The sequence below is a fragment of the Symphalangus syndactylus genome, chromosome 4 (assembly GCF_028878055.3).
Source record: "Symphalangus syndactylus isolate Jambi chromosome 4, NHGRI_mSymSyn1-v2.1_pri, whole genome shotgun sequence".
In the NCBI taxonomy this organism is placed as follows: domain Eukaryota; kingdom Metazoa; phylum Chordata; class Mammalia; order Primates; family Hylobatidae; genus Symphalangus; species Symphalangus syndactylus.
In genome coordinates, this window is record NC_072426.2 from 129090315 (window position 1) to 129113789 (window position 23475).

The window sequence follows — 23475 nt, forward strand, 5'->3', positions numbered from 1 at the left end:
CACGACCTGGACCAACAGATCACTCTCATCTTCAATGTCACCTTGAGTATAGATATCTACTGGGCAGTTGGAGAAAGAATCTTGGGGAATATGTGTGGCAAATTTTTAAGTTCAGTCCTGGAGGACACACATATTCCTTCTGTTCACATTCTGTTTCCTTGAACAAGTGACACAGCCAACCTCACTGCAAGAAAGGCTAAAAGTAGATTGGAATGATTTGCATTATCAGTACAATTCCTGCTACAAGTAATTTACTGAGGGCTATCTCAGTGTCAGGCAATGTTCTACACTTCATGGTACACATTATTTGAGAGTTTCACATAATCATGAGACTGAAAGTTTTTGTCTAGACCAGGCCCATCTTGAAGCCTGGGAGCAATGTAATCCTGAGTTTAAGTGACAATAAAGGAAGAATCAATGTGACAAGCCATCTGAGCCTGCATGGGGAGAGTCTGAAGTCCCCTCTTCGTGCTCCCAAATCAAGAAAACCCTCATAGTGCTCCATGGATTGTGTCCATCAATTACTGAGCCTGGTGAATCAGAGCCAGAATCCTTTAGCTACAGATAAAGATGAAATACACCTGAGTTGAGAGCAATGCATGCCCTACCTATTATAAACCTGAATGGTTCCAGGTGGGAGAGGTAGGGCACCACCCCCCCTCCGCCTCCCCGAAAGGACAAACCAAAATAAAGAGGACTTTTATCACCTGGCAAAGGCAGGGAAATATCTCTTACTGATAGGTTAAAAAAAAAAAATGTGGATAGAGGGTGCCACTTCTCTTTGGCTGCAGTGTGGGATGAGAAGAGACTTCAGAGTTCCCTCCTGTCTCCCATCTTTAGTTAAAGGGAGAATAAACCGAGTTCTGGACTATCACTTCTTGCAGTATGGTTGCCTCCCACCCCGCCAATTCCATACCAAGGGTAGCTTCTTCCCAGGAGGAGTTTTGCACTAAGAGCAGGAGTTTGGCCATGCACTTGCTAAAAGAAGTTCATTACTCTCACAGCTGGAAATACTCTGTATGTAATTTCCTTATATTTGATGCAACCTGCTTAGGAATCTCAGGGAGTTCCCTGCACATTGGGTGCCATTTACTTTTCAACTTTGAGATCAGGTAAGAGAATATCAGAGTACTATGAATTAGACTTCACCTGGAAACCAGACAGTGGACCTCTAAATGTGGCCCACCTGCTTGAGAGTCATTGGAGGGAGGGAGTGCTTGTAAAAGTGCAGACTCGCGGAAACAACTTATTTATCAATTAAAACAGCAGGGTGGGGTTCCAGAGATCTGTATTTTAAAGAAATGCCCCAAGAGATATTTATCAGCATTTTCAATCCCAGGAGCCTATTGCAGTCCTTCCCTAAGGGTTGGGGTAACTCTATTAGTATTTGCCCACCGGATGGCAAGCTCTACTAACAGCTAACATTTCCATAACTTTGTGGATTGTTAGATAAGCATGTCAGTTCATAATTTCCCTACTTCCTGGACCATGGACATATTTAGGGAGGCAGAGAAACACCAAGCTTCCTAGAACCCCTTCTATTTTGTTTGTTCCTGTCTCCCCTAGGCTCAATAGGTTACAGCGACGATATGCATGGTTCAGGACACTGAGGTAAGAACAGAAGAGATAGATAGCCCCTAAAATGCCAGACCATACACCATAGGGTTACATCTGGGACCAAGGAGAAAGGATCTTTATTAAAAATCTGCGCCAGGAAATAGTAGCTAAGCCAGAAGGTGAATACCAGAAGATGAATGATAGAATTGGGATCTAGAAAAATCAATCAATTGGCTCATAGTGGTTTTACTGCATTGATACTCAAGTGTAAGCACTATATTCAGTGTAATTTACGATATGTAACAGTATTGATTTTCATTCACGGGTTATAAATGAGGTGTGACTCATCTTCTCCGGATTGTTTTTCCCTGCCCCAGAGATGAACACTTCCATGTGCCTCTTCACTTCTCTTTCCCAGCCTTACAGCTTCACGGATGGCTCTTTCAATGCTCATTCTCACCTCCCAGGATGAACTGCTTCTGTCTACACATTCCTGATGTTCAAATATAATGAAAACATGGAAATGTTAATTCATGTTGGGAAACAGATCAAGGACTTGGATGGTAGTAGAAGGAGGTTCTCTAGCTGTGAGAAGGAAGGTAGGAAAAAAACTTTAGACCCTATAATGCACCTACCAGCACAAAAAGCAAAGATACTTTTTTAACTCCCCAAATCAAAAATGATTAAATAATGCTATCTCCTTGTAAAAAGTCACCCCAAATCTTCATACTTACATAATATATGAAGTACAACTAACCCAAATCAATGATGTTTTGCATTCCCTTTTGTGGAGGAAATGAGTAGAATTTACACATAGTTTATGTTTCCCTCACCATCTTTTCAGTCTTCCTTATGATATTGTGAGCTACCAAATATTTATGTTTCTTTTCCCTTTAAGTCAGCTATAGCTGGTTTCTGCTGCTGGCGATGCACAACTCTGGCTAATGGAGAAACCAATAATTTCCCTAACAATTAATCCTCAGGAAATATACCTTCTTTCAAAGAAAGCTGTGGCTATCTGTGAGAGGGGAATCCCACCTTATATATAAGCAGCACTGGTATTGCCATTTTCTCAGTGAAACACAGTATGGCCAACAGTAGAATATAAGATTGACACACACAGTACTAGGATGTATATAGAAGTAGAGTGGGAGACTTTCTACTATTATTGATATTTCTGAAAGATTAACATAGAAATGTAACTTCTAGGTCTGCTTTGTCAGCTCAGACTGCTATAACAAAATACCATAGACTGGGTGGCTTAAACAACACAAATCAATTTCTTACAGTTCTGGAAACTGAGAAGTCCAAGATCAAGATACAGGCAGATCCAGTTCTTGGTAAAGTCCCACTTCCTGACTTACAGATGGTTATCTTTTTGATGTATCCTCACATGGTAGAGAGGAAGCTCTGGTCTCTTTCTCTTATAAGGATACTAATCCCACCTTGGAGGGCCCATATCAATGTCTTCATCTAAATAGAATTACCTCCCAAAGGCCCTAAAAACCATCACAGTGGAGGTTAGAGCTTCAACATATGAATTTTAGAAAGACATGAACATTCAGTCCATACCCAAGTCCCTGAGATGTCTCAGAATTTGGGTTAGGAAATCTACTTGACATACTGAATTAGCATCCTACTGCTGCCGTGTCAAATTGTTATAATCTTAATGACATAAAAAATAACAGAATTGTTTTTAGCTTATAGGTCTAGAGATCAGAAGTCCAAATATCAAAGTGTCAGCAGGGCTGCTTTCCTTCTAAAGGTTCCAAGAGGTAATCTATTTCCTTTCCTTTTGCAGCATCCAGAGGCCCTCTGCCTTCCTTGGCTCATGGCCTCTTCCTGGCATCATTGTGACCTCGGCTTCCATCATCACACCTGCTTCTCTTACTTTGTCACTCCTGACTCTCCCTTATAAGAACTGTTGTGATTAAATTGGGCCCACTCAGAATTCAGGATAATCTTTGCATATCAATGTCCTTGACTTAATCACATATGCAAAGTACCTTTTGCTTTGTAAGGTGACGTAGTCACAGGCTCTGAGGATTAGGATATGGACATCTTGTCAGGGAAGGGGTGTGGGGGTGGGAATTATTCTATCTACCACGGCATGCCTAATGGTTACATAGGTAAGAGAATCCACATAAACTTCAGGACTCCCGAACTCAGTTTATTCCACCATTCTATTTTTTTCTTTTTAATGTGTAAAAACTCCTGGCTTCACTAAAATCAGCTTTACCTAGGATCAGACTAAAGAAACTGCAGATTTCCATTACAGGCCAAAAAAGTAGGTCTAAATCGCCTTAGAAATTATGAGCAACTTTTTTATTTGTCTCTTGGCAGGAATTAAAATGAAAGTAACAGATTGCAAAGAAGAAATAAGAGCAGTTCAATAAACAGAATGCACATTATTTTGGTAGACAGAATATAAAAACATACCTCGGGTTGATTTTCATTTACTTCAGATAATAGAGTAGAGCACATTGGGGGCTGCTTTGTTCTGCTGGCTTTGGTTCCTGTCTGTGGGACTGGAGTCATAAAAGAGGACAGGATCAGAAAACCGTGGCTTAAATTCTCTATCATGCCAGGATGGGATTTAAGCAAGTTATTTTATCGAAAACACAGCATATGTGAAAATGGATTATTTACATTTTTATAAACAGGATGTTTAAATGAATGATAAAAGTCACATTTACGGTGTATATTCGTCCGTTTTTACACTGCTGATAAAGACATACTCAAGACTGGGTAATTTATAAAGAGAAAGAAGGCTTAATGGATTCACAGTGCCACATGGCTGGGGAGGCCTCACAACCACGGCGAAAGGCAAAAGGCACATCTGACGTGGCAGCAGACAGAAGAAAGAATGAGAACCAAGCCAAAGCGGTTTCCCCTTATAAAACCATCAGATCTGGTGAGACTTACTCACTACCATGAGAACAGTATGGGGGAAACTACCCCCGTGATTCAATTATCTCTCACGGTGTCCCTCCCACAACACGTGGGAATTATGGGAGCTACAATTCAAGATGAGATTTGTGTGGAGACACAGCCAAACCGTATCACCATGTATCAATCACTGTAATATGTCCTTTATAGATATCATCACTTTTAGTCTCTGTAGTTGCTTTATTTTCAGGAGAGAAAACTAAGGTTTAGAGAGGTTCAGCAATTTGTCCACAGCAGGGTCCAAGGCTAGAATACCATTATGAATACCACTCATGCTCTTATCTCCTTTGTGGTATTTTCTCATTTTAAGAATGTTTAAAATTCACATAATTCAAATAGAGAACCTTATAATAAAGACAGAAAATTAAATGTACATTACATATTACTATATATAAAATGCTTTCATATGTGTTAACTCTTTTGATCCTTACCAAAAACCCTACAAAACTATATAAGTTGCTATTTGTGTTACCTCATTTTCACAGACAAGAAAAGTAAAGTTTAGGGAAATGATGTGAATTCTCCCAATTTACATATCTATAATGTTGCAGATATTTATCTTCTAATTTCTTTCCACTCTACTAGGTGTTATAACAAAAAACACCAACTGTTGATTCTCGTGACACGTAAAGGAAAAAAAAATGATATCTTCAGGAAAGAGGTGTGGGTTTGGGTTAGGTGATCTGCAATGGGTCAATGAGGCAAGTGAAGACCCTGATTAACGTGCGAGCCCCTCACTGCTCTGGGCTGCAGGTCCTCATGTGCAAAAACAGCAAAACACTGTCTACGTGATAGAAAACCATAAGGGATAACTCCTGTGAAAGTACTTTGTAAACTGCAAAAGTTATTTAGAGGTAAGGTCTCCTGTTTTTTGTTGTTGTTTTAACTACAAAGCATTAGAATCATTCCACTGGAACAAATATTGCTTGACTTTCCAATTTTTTCAATAGGGTATTGATGCTTCTCAAGTGAAGCATCATTAATGGTTCCTTAAATGTGGCCAAACCAGTTTAAGCGTTTTTGTTTCCGTATTTCAAGTTGATATCTTCATGTTCTTTGTCACATGGGGGAACTATCGTGCGGAGACACTGTAAGTCACAGTTAAAGATCCTTCAAAATATATTCTAAATGGCATTTTATTACAGATGTATGTTTTATAAGCATACCAGTAAATACACTCAATGCAATTCTTTTGCTTCAAATGTCAATAAAACTTAGTAAGATTTTAATACATTAGCACAAGCTAATTTTAACTTTTTATGTTGCTGATGAAACACCCATTCAGGAAAAAAAAGCTCATACTTTATGTAAACATATTAATGGACAATTTACCTCCTTTTCATTATTTTTATTCATGCTATTTTTGTTAGAAAACTGATAATATAGTTGTATGTTATGAATCTAGTTAGATTTGGATTTTATTTTCAACAACAACAACAAAACCAGTAATCTGAACATGAAAAGTTCAGATTGTAGATGTAGGCAAGAGATCTTCTTGCAGATTGTCAGTTCTCCCTCAATGTTTCATACGTGAGTCTTTGGCTTATTGTTACTAACTCCAAACGATCAGTAACTGAGTTATGTAGTCCTTTAAATTTTATAAGAAGCTTTCAAAGATGTCTCATTTGATCCTCTTAGTATCTTAGTTGAGCAAGGTGGGCCAGGCAATGCTATCACCATTATAAAATGGGAAGTTCCAGGCTCAGACAGGTTGAATTGCCAAGCAAGTAACTGACAAGGGTGATCTAGATCTTTTAGTTTGACATGGTTCAGCTCTTTTCACTATGCATTCACTGTCAGTGGACATATTACATTTATATAAGGTGGACAAAAGGGGTTTAGTTTCATTAATCATTGACTTCGAACACAGCAATAACAACCACCACCTCAAAAACAATATTAACTAACAATTTGTGAGGACTTAACATTTTCCAATCATTGCTTTAAGCATCACACTTGCAAACCTGTGGGGTAGGTAATATTTTTAACCTTCTCAGCACTGGAGTATATTGACCTGTTATTTTTCCTATTTTACAAGTGAGGAAGCTGTAGTTCAAATACATTAAGTAATTTGTCCAATGGTGAAAAACAGGCAGTCTGACTAAAGAATCTGTACAATTAACTCCTACACTAAACTGTCTCCATAGCTAATTTTTGTTTTTTAAATCAAATAAAGTTACAAAAAGAAGCAACCAAATACTTGAATTAGTGGCTCTTATTCCCTGCTATTTTCTATTTATATCTATAATAATAAGTAGTTTCAACATAGACTAGAGAAGAACAATATTTTAATATAGTATCTAGAGGCTTTTGAGAGTTGTGGACAGCTTTTGAAATCTAGATTCCAACTTCCACTGGGTGAGACTATGGGAAAGAAAGTATATTTAGCTCTAGTTTGATGGGAATCTTAATGTCCTCCATACTTTCTGAGGACAACAATTCATAACTTTACTAATTATACTTCTTGGCTAAGATTTTAAGTTTTCACTGTTCCCCAACAAGTTCATAAAGAGATTTCCAGATATAGGAAAATATCATTGACTAAATGACCTCTAAAATACCTTTCAGTGCTCAAAGTCAATCAATCCTTGACGTAATCATGGCAGATCTATCCTTACCAAGCTAAAAAAAAAATAACTAAGATAATCTCTCCCAGCCATGTACAAGCTTAGGCTGTAAAGAAGATGAGAACAAGTTAGTTTTTATTTTAAGCAATTTGACTTCAGAAGCATAACTTTATAGCTCAATCTGGCATTCATAAGCTTTTCTTGAAAATAAAACATATTTTTATTTAATTTCATATACTCCCAGTATGCTATAGTGATGTGTTTAGTTAACTTAATGCTTTCAATTATTATAACATTGATACTAAGCATCATCTTTAATTCTCTTTTAATTTCTTTTAATTTTCATACATAATTATTTAAACCTTATAAATAAATGGATATATATATGTATGCATGACTAATGTTTTTTGTTTATAAGTTCTGATGGCAAGGTAAATATTAAAAGAATTTGATGTAGAAAAAAGTAATTTAAAAAGTGCTTCTTTTAATATTCAATACTACCTTTTTCATATGACAAAACTTACAGTTCATTGGCAAGTTAACGATAAATCTGAATGTCACTTCTTTAGGAATCTGAATTCTTAGATCTCTCTTTGTTCTGTTGATCTAGAATCACATCACAGTATGTGTCATTTAGAATTTGCTTTTCTCTTTGCTTGTAAGTATTCTGAATTCCTTGCTTGAAGTATTGAGTGACTATATTAGCAAAAATCATGACAAGAGATGTGATTATTGTGTGACTAACCAAGATCAGCAGCAGAAGCTTCACAAAGAATCAATATCCGGCTCTTAGCCACAGAGCTTAAAGAGGCACATGAATATAAAGCAAATCATTGTATAAGAAATAGTTGAAATTAAATGACATGCTGCTCCATAAAATGATCCAAAAATGGAAGCCATGGTTCCATGATAGAAAAAACCGGCAAAACACCAAAGCTTTGAGAAACACATGCACAGACCCGGGAACACCCCCAAATATATATGTATCTTCCTTTATCCTTAATCAAAGGTTTCTAATTTTCACATTAACTAGCAAAGCCTTGAAAACAATGATTACAACACTTCTTTTTTTTTTTTGAGACAGAGTCTCACTCTGTCATCCAGGCTGGAGTGCAGTGGCACTATCTCGGCTCACTGCAAGCTCTGCCTCCCAGGTTCATGCCATTCTCCTGCCTCAACCTCCCCAGTAGCTGGGACTACAGGAGACCGCCACCATACCCGGCTAATTTTTTGTATTTTTAGTAGCGACAGGGTTTCACCATGTTAGCCAGGATGGTCTCGATCTCCTGACCTTGAGATCTGCCTGCCTCGGCCTCCCAAAGTGCTGGGATTACAGGCATGAGTCACCACGCCCGGCCGATTACAATACTTTTAATACTTAACTTACCAAAGTAATTTATTTTTATTAGCTGAAAATGTGAGTCACCTCAGCTGACATTTCTGAAAGCCACATATTGCCTTTTTACTTATTGTTAATTCATTAGACTGACCTTCATGTTGTTTTTAGGGCTGGCTAAGCCATTCCCTAAGCTCTTCCTTTTCATCTTTAACTGATTCTCCTCAGTTCGGGGCATACATACAAGAATACAATGCATTGTTCAGAGAATATAGCATAAACTACTTCCTGATATGATTCCTATGCTACTTGGCCAGCAGTGGTGACAATAGGTAGGGAGCTTTTATAGAAGCATGGTGACCCCTCTTTTGAGATCCGCTATAGCTGGCAGGCATCCTTCTGTCCCTGAACATCACAGCCTGTGTAATATCTTGTGGGCCAAACAAAAGTCAGTAAATGTTTAGTGTCTAGAACTTCTTTTAGATTCAGAATGAATATAAGACAATTGGAAAATAAAACACTATAAACATTTACAAATGCAAAAATGTGTTGGACAAAAACAACAATAAGTGCAAAAAGTTACTGGACAAAAGGGAAAGTGAGGGTAGAAGAACAGAAATAGAGAGAAAGAGACAGAGAGAAAGGGACATTGGCAGAAATGCTCATCATTCATTTCCTCTCATATCTTTTTCTAAGTGAGCTTTCCTCATTTTTCATTCCTAGAGAACAATTCAATCTCTTTATCTTTTGCCTATGTAAAGTTTAAGGTGGAGGACACCACAACACACCCTAAACCAGACAGCATGGGTCCATTGCTGCTCAAAGGTGAACAGATAAAAGACATAGCTTTTTTTTTTTAAGTATTTTTAACAAGTTAAAAATTATTTTATGTATATTATTAAAAAGTCAAATAACAACAGATTCTGGCAAGGTTATAGAGAAAAGGGAACTCTTATATAGTGCTGGTGAGAATGTAAATTAGTTCAGCCATTGTGGAAAGCAGTTTGGTGATTTCACAAAGAACTTAAAACAGAAACATCATTTGACCCAGCAATCTCATTACTGAGTATATACCCAAAGAAGTATAAATCATTCTACCATAAAGGCACATGCACACATATACATTCATCGCAGCACTAGACATGGAATGAAATAAACTATTCACAAAATGAATACCTGTGAATATATGTGAATAAATATGTGAATTCACTATATGCAAAGACATGGACTCAATCTAGATGCCCATCAATGGTAGACTGGATAGAGAATGTGGTACATATATACCATGGAATACTATGCAGACATCAAAAAGAATGAGATCATGTCCTTTGCAGCAACATGGATGGAGCTGGAGACCATTATCCTATGTGAATTAACAGAAACCGAAAACCAAATACCACATGTTCTCACTTGCAAGTGGGAGCTAAACATGGAGTACACATGAATACAAAGAAGGGAACAATAGCCACTGGGGCCTACTTGAGGATGGAAGGTGGGAAGAGGGTGAGGATCAAAAAACTATTTATTGGGTACCATGCTTAGTGCTGGGGTGACAAAGTAATCTGTACACCAAACCCCCAAAACATGTAATTTGCCTATATAACAAACCTGCATATGTACCCCTGAAACTAAAAGTTAAAAAAAAATTCAATTACATAACAGTAAAGAAAATTCATCTATGTAGAAAAATAATCAAAAGATACAGAAAGTTATAAAAAGTAAGAGTCATGGCCATTCCAGCCACTGGTTCTAATTACAGACGATAGCCATATCAACACTTCCTGTGTTTCCTCCCAAGCCATTATTCTTACAGCAACATGTATGTGCTTGTGTTATTACCCACATAGCACCTTACTGTACACTACCTCTAAAAAATGGAAAATGATTGCATTCATGTGGTTTTTTGTAAACTTGACAATACTTTTCTGCATCATCATTTTCTAGTCACCCTCCTGCTTCTTCATGGTTGTTTAATGTGCCATTTTAATGGTTCAAAAATAGTGGTTAATAGTTGTTAAATAATGATTAATATTTTAATGGTTGTTTAAAACAAAGTGTTAGATTGTATGAAAGGCTCTAATCTATTTACTCATTCCACCATTGATGCAAATTTTTAAAGTAATTTGTTGTTTTGTTTGTTTGCTATACCACTATTTCTGTATCAGTTTACTTCATCATAGCTCTCTAGGTGCTGATGTCAGCACAATCTTATTGTTTTGACATTTTTCTCTAACCATATTGAGACTGTTCTCACAACAAACTATTCACATCTTAAAATACCATCTGGCTTCTCAGGTCCACTTGAGACTGGTGACCTCACTTTTGACCTTGTCCTAAAAATCAACTGGAGTCCATATACCTCATGTACAAACAGCTTTAATAAGCTGCCACTTCCTGTTCCTCTCATCTTCTCTCTATGGCAGGACTCAGAGCATTAACTAACCTAAGGGCCTGGTAGAATGTAAGCTGGAGGTAGAGTAGTTAAAGTCTGTGCATTTTGTACTGGTCCTTTTCCAGTTCGTCTATTGCTAAGAAACAGCAACAGAGGCCAGCTCTAGAGGGTTACAAACTCACTGGAATTATGGCTCCCGGACATGGTGTAGGGAAAGGTGTCCCACTGGGATCAAGCCTAGAATATCGCTGGATCTTGGACAGTTTAGCAAAGGGCAGGACTGGATTTAACATGAAGCCCACCAAACTACATTACTGAAAATTTTTGGTAGTTCACTCAACTAGTCTCATTGACTAGAAGTAAAAATATGTTTTTCTCAATATAACTAGCTTTAAATTTGCCATGAATTGTTGTGGGACAAAGCCACAGGGGAAATGTTTATCCGCAAGACAAAGATAAGCATGAGGATGTCAACAACGGAGGATATTCCTTTTAAGGTCTGTCCTTTGCAAAGTACACACGTACACACTCACACAACAAACACGCCCTGTCCCCTTTTGCTTGTGTTAACCACTGAGGGCAGATCTCTGAATAATAATACATTTAGTGGGTCCACAAGAGCTGCGTTTCCTCTGCTCCAGAATTCATGCAAGGAGCACGGCTGGGGCTTCTCCACTGTCATTGTTATGGCCTCAAATGAAGGCCTTGTCACCAGGCGGGGGCGGGAAGGCACTGGAGCGCAGCAGCATTGAGAGCATCCGAATTCCCTCCTCTGTCCCTGATTGGTTGAAGAACTGGGGGGCACCGACCAGCCCCCTGCGGCTCGACTCGCCATTGGCTGGGAAGAGGTGGCAATCAGGGCGGGCCGAGGCGGCTGTTCGCGCTCCAGCTGGATGCTGCCTCCCCGGCCCGGTTGCGCTGTAGCCGCTGCCGCCGCTGCCTGGGTCCCTTCGGCCGTGCCTCTGCGTGGGGGCTGCCTCCCCGGCTCCCGGTGCAGACACCATGGTAAGTGCTCTCAGCCGGGTGCGGCCGGAACCTCACCCCTCCTCGGCCGGCCTGGCAGCGAGGGAACTGGCCGCGCAGCGGGAGCTTGGCTCGGGGGCCCTGGGAGCTCACTGCCGGCCACTGGAGCAGCCTCACTCCTTGCCCGCGCCCAGGCAGGGGAGGTGGGAACGCCGCGAGTCGTGGCGGGGGCGATCGGTGCCTTTGCTTCCCAGGCGGTTTCGCCGCTCCACACCGCAGCTTCCTGAGCTCGGGAAGGGGAAGTGCGGCGGAGGCGTGGGGTCTTCCCGGCTCTGGCCGGCCCCACCAGTGTGGGAGGCTGAGCGCCAGAGGCAGGGAAGGCTCCGGGTTCGTGTCCCTGCGCTGCCCCCGATGCCCAGCCTCTCCCGGAGCGGTGACAGGTGAGGAGGGTGGGAAGATAGCGTGGGGGTGGGGCGGATGGTGACGGGGAGAATCCACCAGGGATTGGGGGGTTGCGCCCCCACGATCCAAACCCTTTGGTGCATAGTACCCCTAAGGGAGAGGAGTCGGGGCGGGGTGAAAGGTTAAGCCAGCGCCATGGGAGCAGAGGCAGCAGCCTCGCCCCCAAGCCGCTTCTCAGCTACAAGGGGTCCCTGACGCTCAAGTCTCTCCCTGTCCCCGCAGTACGGATTTGTGAATCACGCCCTGGAGCTGCTGGTGATCCGCAATTACGGCCCCGAGGTGTGGGAAGACATCAAGTAAGTGGCCGGCTCCCCTGGCTGTGGCCCAGGTCGGCGCCCAGTGTGGGAGGCCCCCCCGCGCCTCGCCTGGTCCTCAGCCTGCTGGCCGGGTCGCAGGCGCGCATCCTTGGAGGTGCCTCCGCGCGTCGCTCCCCGCTCGCTGCAGCTGCGCTCCCACGCTCCGGGACTGGAACCAGGAGGGGAGGGGCGGCTGGGGCGGGGCTGCGAGGGCGAGAACGCGGAAAGGAGCCCCTAGGGGTCATCACGGCTTCCCGACCCGGCCTGAGCGTGGGAACGCGCTGCCGGCGCTCCCAGGCTCAGCAGGCCGGGCAGCTCCCACGCGTGCAGAGCCCCGAGGGACCACACGGGCCTCCGCGAGGTTCCTGCGCCCGGAGGCCTTAGAAATAAACGGAAGACTTTGGCTCCTTTATGATTTACACACCTGGCATAAGTTAGGCCTTTTTGGTATGCTGAAACACGCAGGAGATTATTTCTTGAGCAACAGTGAATTAAGTGCATTTATTCATTTTTAAATAAAGTGAAAATTGGAAGTTTTTCGTTTTCCCCAAATCCCACTGCCCACCCCCCACCCCCCCACCCCCCCACCCCCCCTGTTTTTTTCTACTGTGTTGAAGACTTACAGTTCTAGGAGGCATTCTACTTTCAGTCCTGGAGCTTTGAGCCCAGTACTGGGGATGTGAACGGAAATACCACACCCACCTAAGAGTTTAAACTGTTGGAATGACTGATGGGTCAGCATGTCTGCAGGCAGGTTGACTGTTTCACTCTAATAGAATTCTCTCTCCTTTTCCCTCTCACTCTCATAAAATTTGCATTTAACTTATGGTATAGCTGACCACCACTAACTAGCTACTCCAAAACCATATTTATGGATTTTCATATTAGAGCAACAGTCAGATTATCACATTGTAACAAAGGTGGAAGGAAGGGTTTTCTGGGTGGGCAGATGGGAATACACTGTTATTATTCACTCTGATTTCCTGTACTTACTGATTTCATTTTGTTGTCTCAGGTAGGTGAGGCTTCCACGCTGTTTTTCCCTAAGCACATTACAATTATTAGCAATCAATTCTAACAGGCCTTATTATGCAGTTACATGATGGTGATTTCTCATAACTATCTGTTTCCATAGAAATGACCAGGGTTATATATTAAGCATGAAAATGTAACTGTTCTTTCCCCTGGATCTGTTATCACTGAGCATTTCTTTCATGTTTCAGAAACCATTTATATTATCCACAGGGCGTATTACCTACATATTATAAACAGAAGCTGAGACTTGGCAATTATGTGGTCAAATCCACTGAGAACATAGGCATCAAAAGTTACTTTGGGATTTGAATTTTCTGGCCATCTTAATACCATTATAATTTTTATTTTGCTTAGTAGACAGATATCAAGAAGGCAGACATCAAATAAAGATTGTTAACAGTATAACTTAACTACCGAATTATTTTTAAGCCACTTCCTTTGTAAATTTATAAATGCTATATATATATATATATATATCCTCCATATGATGCTTTTGCATCTGTAACATAGAAATTCCCAAATTTGCTGGTAGATATGCCATGACAATGAATATGCTTAGAATTTTTAGAGCAGAATACAAGATGGCTATTATGATTAAACAGTCATTATGTAATTTAATCAGATTTAGATTGTATATCCTAGCCATTATCAGTTTAGATCACTATTAAATACAGAGATGAAAAATAATACTTTATAGAGTAATGTATCAGACATTTTAAAAAGTTAAAATTATCAAGAGATTTGTTTATATTGCTCATATTTTCCCAGAGAAAGTCCAAATATGTAAAGATTCAATTGATGAGAATTTAACTCTGCAAAATCAAGCTGAGAATATTGTTCCATTCTACTTTTAAAAATTATTTATTAACTTACTAATTTATCTTTATGTAGCTTCCAACAGTATTCATAATTTGTCTAGAGGATAAAAATTCCAATCATCCACAACATAATTTTTCTGGTAAAAATAAAACAAGTTAGATTGGTCTTTTCTTAAATAAAATTGCCTCAAGGTTATGCCCCTGCAAGGGAAAAACTGTTATTCACACTGGTGTTAGTAATCCAGGTGTTAGTGTGGATTCTTTATTTGTCTAGGCATCTTTTGGTGGACCCCAGCTGATTTTGGGTGTGGTTTAGTGTCTGGGCTAGAGAACATGGTTGAACTTTCTGCACTGAGGGGATTAAAGCTGCTCCTTGGTTTCCAACCCAATACCCCTGAGTAATTACTAAATGCTCCCTGGGAGAGCATTTGCTTTCCACAGAAAAGAATCTTGCTGCCTGGGGAGAGGGGAGGAGAACCTGGAGGAGTGTAATTGAAAAATACTCCTTGGGTGATTCTGGTTCCTCCTCTCCTCCCTACCCTCTGCTTCAGGGAATATTACAGCAGTCATTGGTCCAAGATGCTTTCAGTTTTAACTTTTATAAGAAATTGAATATAGGAGGAAAAAAATTTTTTTTGTCTCAGTAAGTACCGAACTCTTATTTTTTCTTTTGGTCTTTGAGAAACTATCTAAATTGATGTTTATACAAATTTACATTATACTTTTTTGCTTCACTGGGAAATGGCCATCCATCCTTCATGAGAAAGGATGGGAAAAGATGCCAAACATTTAATGACAAATAAAACCCTAAGTAACAGATTCCAGACAGCAGACAGAAAATTCTAAGTGGATAAGGGCCAAAAATGCTTCATTGTAAACTCAGTATCCACTTACACTCTTACCAACAATATAACCATTTCACAAAAGCTTTAAATTCCTCTTAAGAAGAAGAAAAATTGTCTAGACCAAGGACCAGCAAACTTTCTCTTAAAGGGCCAGATAGTAAATGTTTTAGGTGTTGCAGGCCAAGGTAAAATTGAGGATATTATATAGGAATCAATATAACTATTAAAATGTAACCACTTAAAAATATTAAAACCCTTGTTAACTCTTGGACCAGGAAAACGCAAACAAACAACCAAACCAGACAAAGTGGGCTACATGTGATCCATGGGCTATAGTTTGCTGACCTCTGATTTAGACCATAACCAATGTGAAAAAGCAAAAGAGACCTTTGAATCTATTTCAAAGTTTGTTTTGTTGATTTCCATTCAACATTCAGATAGTCCTTTTAAGAGGCTATGATTTCTAAGTAATGACAAAAATAAATTATCAGGGTAGAAAGTAAATAAAATTAGGAGTGATATATCCTAGAAAAGCACTTAAGTACTTGATTTCCCATCTCTGTTATCCTTCCATCAGCCCTGACTAAACTCATCGTTGCGTCAAATTACTGGGTTTAATTTTAGATTTTTTTTTCTTCTTTCTTTCCTTATTTTTTCTGGGTGGCGGCAGAGGGGAGCAGTTAGAGACAGGTCTTGCTGTGTGCCCAAGCTGCTCTCGAACTCCTGTCATCAAGTGATCCTCTTGACTCGGCCTCCCAAAGTATTGGATTATATGCACCACCACACCCAGCCCAATTTTAGATTTTCTAACCTCATGGAAACATACAAATTATGAAGATAGATCCAAAACACTGAAAAATCCCAAATGATTAAAAGTCTGTAAAACAAAGTACGCTGTCCTGACTTAAGTAAATCAGATAAAACGTTTATCTTTAATGAGCATAGTCAGTGTTTTAGGCACTGAGGATAGAAAAGCAATGATGTAATCCTTGCCTTCAAAAAAAAATTCTAGAGATTTCATGATATTTTAGTCTTATTATTTTGTTTTTATTTTCTTGCCTGTAACTCAAATACGGGAACCTTTTGTCTGTTGGATAGCATATACTTCCAGTTTTGAAATTAATGTGTCTTGTTAAACTTGCTAATCACAAATTAATCATTATTGTTCAAATAAGGAAACACTTTGCTATAAACTAGTTATGGGACTTTCCAAGTTGCCTAAACTTTGCAAGCTTCCATTGCATAAAGGAAAAAATAATACTTCATAGAGTTGATGTAATGCATTGAATAATGTCTGCAAAATGCTTAACATAGTTCTTGACAATAGCTTAATAAATGAGGTTTTTTTATTTTACTCTAGAATCAGAGTTTTTAAATTTTCCATTCCCCAATGTACTTGAAAGATATTAAGCCCTCCTTTAAAAAATATTATTGCAGTCTATATTCTGTCTAAATTTTTTTATCACTCTAGGATAAGTAATCATCATCATCATTTTTCATTATTTTGTTTTGAAATGCAACATATGCTCTTAATATCCATTGTATCAAAGCAAATTAAAACAAACAAAAGAGCACATCACCATGTTTTGCCATGTTTATTCAGATTTTCATATTTATGAAGGCGTGATTTAAACTTCTATACCTTTCTGTAGACCTGCTTAAGTAGGAATGAGCCTATGTATGTTTTAAAGTAGTAAGGATACTTTATATTATAAAGCAATTTCAAATTTCCAAAGTTTTGTTCTCTCTATAATTTTGGTTGACTGCTACAACAGCCATTTGAAATAGGAAAGGACTTTACAGCTCAATTTTTTTTAATAACAAAGTTGATTTTCCAAGAGGTTAATTCCTATATGTAATTATTTACTGTCCCAGAGAATTACATATAGGAAACTGAAAAGTCAGAACTTCAGCCCTTGTTCTTCTGTTGCCAGGTTTAATGCTTCTTTTAAGATATAACTGTGAAATAGGAACTAATGTAGTATACATACAAAAATGAAACTACATTTATTTTCTTACCCAGAAACTTCCTCAGTACAAATAAACACATTAATATACAGACTAAGGAAATAAGTAAACCAGATCATTGTTAGGATCAGGATACTTTTCTGTAGAAAGATCTGCCAGTTAGCCTGAAATACAGAGGAAGGCATTGCATTGTATCGTATGTTGGCTGATAAACTTACTAATGTTTGAAGTTATCTTTTGCAGCTGGAACTGGATGCCCAAGTGTATACTCCATCACATACCTGCTATTGAGCTCTTTGCATAGAGCTCTTCCAGAACCTGGACCATGTCAGTGAGCAGCATGGCAGGCACCTAGGTGATAAGGCGGGTCATCACGTGATCTCAGGGGGTGTGTGGGTGTTTCTTTTGAGTTTTATTTGGGTTCTGATGATCTGAGGTATCCCCCAGAAATCAAGCTGGGTCTTGGAGTCTTTATTTTCCTTGAATTCTGTGATTTTTGAGAATTAAAAAAAAATCAGAGGAGTACATCATTTAATTTGGTGTGTCGGAAGGATCTTTGCATATTACAGTGAGCATCAGAAATCAGAAAATCTGTATTCTCACTCTTAATGTACCCAGATCTAGTTTTGACAGACATTTACTAAGCATTGTTACGATTTGCAAGAAAAATGTCCTTTCTACTTCCTTGCCTTTCTCCAGAATAAGGGGCTCTAGCAAATGTTTCTCTTTAATGTGTTGGAAAGCTATAGTTATGGGTTGATGCTGTGCAGACATCAACAGGAAAACACACTTAAGGAAATGAATGCTATAAAGAAATCTAACTGGCTAGATCCGAGGGTGACAGTTCAGCAGACGTGAGTACTTACAGCTTTTTCATTCTCTCCTTTGCCTCCTTGTTCATTAAAGTGGAAATGGTGGGAGAAAAAAATGTCTTTATTGTTGGTGTCTAGCAAAATGAAGCATCTTTTTCTGTGTCAAACTATATCAAAAGATAGTGAAGTTAAAGTGGATTTTATTCCATGTAAAAGATATTCTGAAGTATTTATTGGACCTCCTTGTTACTGTGGCCTTGGTTCTGTTGCATATTCTGGTCTATTTCCCCTTCATTGTTGAATCATGAAATATGAAATTGTTAACTTTATTGGAATTCTTTGTGGTCAATCTTCAGATAACCCAAACATGAAAACCTTTCACTCAACTTGTCCTACATACCCTAAGCATTCCAGCCCCATGTGCCTGTTTTTAGTTTCTCAGCCATACTGAGCCTTGAATGTGTCTGTTTAACACCTGTGCTTGCTATGGTCTCCTTTTCTTCACCCTCCCCAACCCTCCTGTAAATGTAAACACCTCTCAGCTTTGAGATGTCAGAACAAATGTCACTTCTTAAGGGAACCTTCTCTCACGTCTAAACTTTTCCCTTTCCTTCATAGTGCTGTACTGCAAGAGTTTGTACCTAAGTATTTGTACTACTGATTAATGTCTATCCTCCATGACTCTAGCCTCCATAACTCTTTCTAGAGTGCTCTCTCTCTCCCTCTCTGTATATATTCAATAAAATATCAGGCTCTCTTTCTGTAATAAAAATATGGATGTTTATATGTGAATGAAGTATCTTTCACATTTTTCATTTCCAAAGAATAGAGCACACACATATTTTTATCAAAGATTCTTTTCTGCAACCAGAATTTATGTCAGCATGGTGACATCTTCAACTACTATTTAAATATAAGATGTTTTCAAATAGACATTTCTTTTTCTCCCAGATTTATTGAGACATAATTGACAAATAAAAGTTGTATATGTTTAAGGTGCACAACTTCATGTTTTGATGCACATATACATTGTGAAATAATCACTGTAATCAAGCCAATTGCCATATTCATCACCTCACATAGGTACCCTCTTTTTTTGTAGTGAGAACACTTAAGACCTACTCTCTTAACAAATTTCAAGTATTCATTATAGTATTGTTAACTGTAATTGTTCGTTGTAATTGTTAATAGTGACATTGCTGTGCAAAATAAACATTTCTTATATCAGCAAAGGCAGAAGATAGAGCAATATAGCAATACATAACAGCAATTCCTTTTGGGAGCGTCAGAGTTCTTTTATGTTTTCTCATGTCATGTGGCTATATTGGAAGGACTAAGAACTCTATTGTTAGAATGGCAATTTCATATGTCAAAAGACAATTACTAGATTGGATTCAGGACATGATTGAATCCTTTAGCAAGTGTCTAAAAGGCAGGGGTGTGTGGTGCTGGTTAAAGTCAGTGTCATAGACTGTAGCTCAGTGTTTAGAATACTGAAATTAAATTTGAAAACCAGATGGGCTCTCACCATGTCATGCTATTTCGAATGTAATATGTCACGTATATTAAACACATACTTTATGGTTCTGCAGTCACAGTCCTACATGCTTTATACTCATTATCTCAGTTAATCCTCATTACCACCACAGAAAATAGATTCCTTCATTATCCTCATTTTGCAAATAAGAGAATAGAGGCTTAAAAAAAACCCTGCCTCAAACACTCAGCTATTAATTATTAGAGCTGGGATTTGAACACAGATAAAGTTGTAATTACCATGTTGTATGTTTTCCTCCAAAGAGAAAGACCTATAACCTTCTTCTGTCCAAAGACAACCAATTTAGCAAGGACATGGGCAATGTTTATGTGTTTTAGTACTGCCTGCTGCTTTTTCTTTTTTCTTGGAATGTTCAAGCATGCGTACAGGTGATTTTTGACAATAATATTTTTAAAGGTGAATTGACATGAAGCATACACACAAGTGTCTAAGTAAATTCATTTGTCTGTTAAAGCTGCTGAAAATGTCTCAGCAGCTCAAATGAAGATTTGTAAGTTTTGTGGATATGTTTTCAAAATTGGAGACATTGCCATTAAGGGTCTCTTGTTTCAGGCTGGTCACAGAAAGAAACATGCAATTATGTATCAAGACTGTTGTTGTTTCCCCTAAAACTAAGGTATGGGTGTCACTCAGGAGAGCATTTATGGTTACTGTTTACAGTGCTTGGATGAGTGAGTGAACACACTGAGATGAAAGGACTGACCTTTACTAACTAAAAGGGGGTTCAGGCAGGAAGTCGTTACCGGATTTAAAGGGCCTGTCTCCCCACTTGGCAGCTCCCTCAACCTAGAGTCTCTCCTTTGGGGTTCAGGCTTACTGAGAATCATTAGATTAGGCTATTGAAAACTCAGAGGCTATTCATGCTTCACAGCCACTTAGAAAAAAACAATATAAAGTGTTACTTTTTTAGATGTTATGTATAGTTACTGTCCACAGTTTATAGTGGGAGATTTTAGTTTTAATAATGGGGGACAATGCAACATTATGGTACCATTTCAGCTCACTACAGCGGACTGTTTTAGGATTTATTATCAAAACGACATCTACATACTGTTTTTTAATACAGCATGTGTTCTGATAATGTTGTTTATGGGATCAATAGTATCTTGGAGCTGTCATTGGTCAGTTTGATTGTTTGATCCTGATTGACCTTTTCTGCCCAAGAGCAGACCTTGTGTTGAGATTATGTTTTCAACATGCCTGTGTTCAGGCTCTCCCATTTCAAAATACTCCATGGAAAACTTCTTTAACTGAAATATAGCAGTCTTGTCATATTCTTAACTTACTCTAAAAATGTACAGTAGCAGCAGCTCAGGGTCAGAATACGAATTCAGTTTTTCTGTGTTCACATATTGTAGGTGAGGAATATCTCCTTGTATGTGAAGTTATGAGAAATGTTACCTGGACATTTTGGACAAATTGTATACCTAGTTTTAAAAAACAAATAATAAAAAATATTCTTTATTTTGAAAGCAAATGATGGACTTTTGTTAGTAATGTTTGATTGCTTGTTTTTTTTTTTTTTTGTAGGGAGCTTGGAAACGTGGGGAAATTGATTTCATTAATTCATTCACTAATTTTTAAACATGTATACCTTTATTAAGCACATATGCAATTCCAGGCACCTGGGTTAGGCACCAGTAATTACATTAAAGAAAAAAATCCCAACTTACCAAACACCACCACTATAAAAATACCAACTACCTCTTTGTGAAAAGGTAATTGGTATAAATAAAGGATCTGCTTAAATTTCAACAAATAAGAGTAAGTAGGAAGTTGATTGCTATTGGGAAACTATTTCACTTATACGTATTCAACTTCTAAACAGTTATTGTGGCTACAGGTACAAAGAATGTGATTATTTCTGATATTGTTGCCAGGTGAGAATTTGATCTTTATTTTTAAAGCTCTTAGGGGAGACAGAGCTTGTTTGTTTCTTGGCTATTTTAGTTTGTAAATTCTATCAGCAAATCTGCATACTAAGTGCACGTTAATTATTTGATTCTGACTAAAAATGACTAAGATTTTGTTGTCATTCTTCCCTTCTTTTCTTCCACTTGCCATTTCCTCTTTCTCCTTTTTCCCTTCTTCCTTCATCTTCTCCAACTACTATAACTTACCAGTTAGAGGAAGTATCAGGCATTAAGTGCGCGAGAAGTACTACCCTGAGGTTTTTGCATAGATTAATTCTGCTAACCCACACAATGACCGGAGGTAACCGCTGCCTGTTTTACAGACGAGGAAATGAAACAACAAGAGTTGAATCTGCCCAAACTGCACATAGGATTGGCTTAGTCGTTTATTTTCCATACTGTGTAAGGAAAAACTTTGACTTATGACATAGATGAAATCAAGGGAGTTTCTCTTTATCTAGGTTTACTTGTTAGCTGATGAAAGTGCTTTTAAACTTGAACCTCTCTAAATATTTATTATTGTCTGCTGACCTCTTTCATTGAGTAATTCACTGAATAGAAAAATTTAATGCTTAAGCCAAGCAGAGTCATTGGGTATGTAAATATGGCAAGTCAGAGTATTTGAAAACAGTGAAAGACTGTGTTCACTTGGGATTCAGTAGGGCTTTTAAAAATAAAAATAATAATAGTAAGCAGCAACAGAATGTAATACAAACTAGGATGCATGAAGATTGCAGTGCTGTTGGTTATTATTTGATAGATGAGCACTCTTGAACACAGTTTAATCCAATTTACTTATAGTTTATATGATGTTTTTTGTCATCTAAGAAGCATTGAAAAAAATGACAGTATGTCCAAAATTTTCATAAAAATATTAAATTGTGGTTCTTAGGGAAACCTGTGGTTTTTCTCACATGTAAAATAAGTATAATTTAAATAATAAGGAAATTGCATAATTTCCCTGTTATGTAATTATATAATTACATAATAATAATGTAACAGTGTATATATAATGCAACAATTTAAACAAAATTGGAGCTCAAAAAATAGTTCTGAAAGAATGAATAAGTCTATAAAATTTGGTAAATGTACTTGGCTGAATTTGGATAATTTAAGCCCATATAAATTCTACTTGTCACAAAAATAAATTTTAAATTATTAGAAGTATTATTCTTGCCTTTGCTTTTGAGGAAAGAACTTAAAAGTTATGGGATAGCAAAGTGGGGGATGCAGAATTATGAGGTAATATTACTTGAATTATGTAAATTGTTTATGTAATCTAAATATTAGCTTACTTCCTGACTTTTCTTAAATTTACTGGTCGCCCTCTGTGACTTCAGGTAGCAGATGAAAAAACAGCTCTAAAGCTAAGGAGAGAAAGAAGCATGCAGTGTGGGAAGGGAAGCCAGTAAAACTTTCCTCAAAGAACAGTGGCAGCTATAATTTGCAGAGTGCTGGGAAATGGTTATTATCACATCTCTGTGCTTTCTGGAGGCTAAAACATTCAACAGCATGAAGTCTGATTATATACAAATTTACCTAAAAGTTAGAAGAAAAGTTGTATTGAGAATTGAGACACAACAGAGAAGGCCTTGTTGATTCAAAATTTCTACTAGCTTCAAAGGCCATATTATCTGAAATTAATTCTCTTAGTTATTACTCCTTCTTCACTGTATATTCTCCATCTCAGTTTAGTGTATTAAACTGCTTCATACTAAAGAGTTTGTGATACCTCCAATTAACTTTTGCAATATTTCCAATTAGCTTTTCCCCTGAAAGGAAAGAAGATGAAGAATAGGCTAGAGAAGGAAAGGAAGTGGCCCCAGAAAGGTTAGCTATAAGGTGGTAAGGACGGAGGTTTCCTGCTCAAGTCCTTGCTCAGACGTCACTGTCCCCATGAAGCCTACCATGAACACGTATGTATATTATCCTCATATGTATACTGCATCCAGCCCCTTCCTCTTGCATTTCCACTTTCATGTCTTTATCCAGAGCTACCTCTTC

At 38.3% G+C, this 23475-nt stretch overlaps 1 protein-coding gene across 9 annotated transcripts in view; it reads left to right on the plus strand.

Annotated features, from left to right (window-relative positions):
• The first annotated feature begins 11631 nt into the window (after positions 1-11631).
• GUCY1B1 (guanylate cyclase 1 soluble subunit beta 1) overlaps positions 11632-23475 on the plus strand; it is a 48265-nt gene continuing 36421 nt past the window's right edge. Inside the window, exons 1-3 of one of the 9 annotated variants that reach the window (XM_063638316.1) lie at positions 13144-17543; positions 21795-21873; positions 23236-23387. In XM_063638316.1, coding sequence (XP_063494386.1) covers positions 23368-23387 — 20 coding nt within the window. In that variant the 5' untranslated portion in view covers positions 13144-17543; positions 21795-21873; positions 23236-23367. Of the gene's footprint in view, positions 11807-12448; positions 12523-13143; positions 17544-18065; positions 23388-23475 lie in introns of those variants that run through there. The other 8 variants (XM_063638318.1, XM_055276222.2, XM_055276221.2 and 5 more) reach the window with 8 other exon arrangements.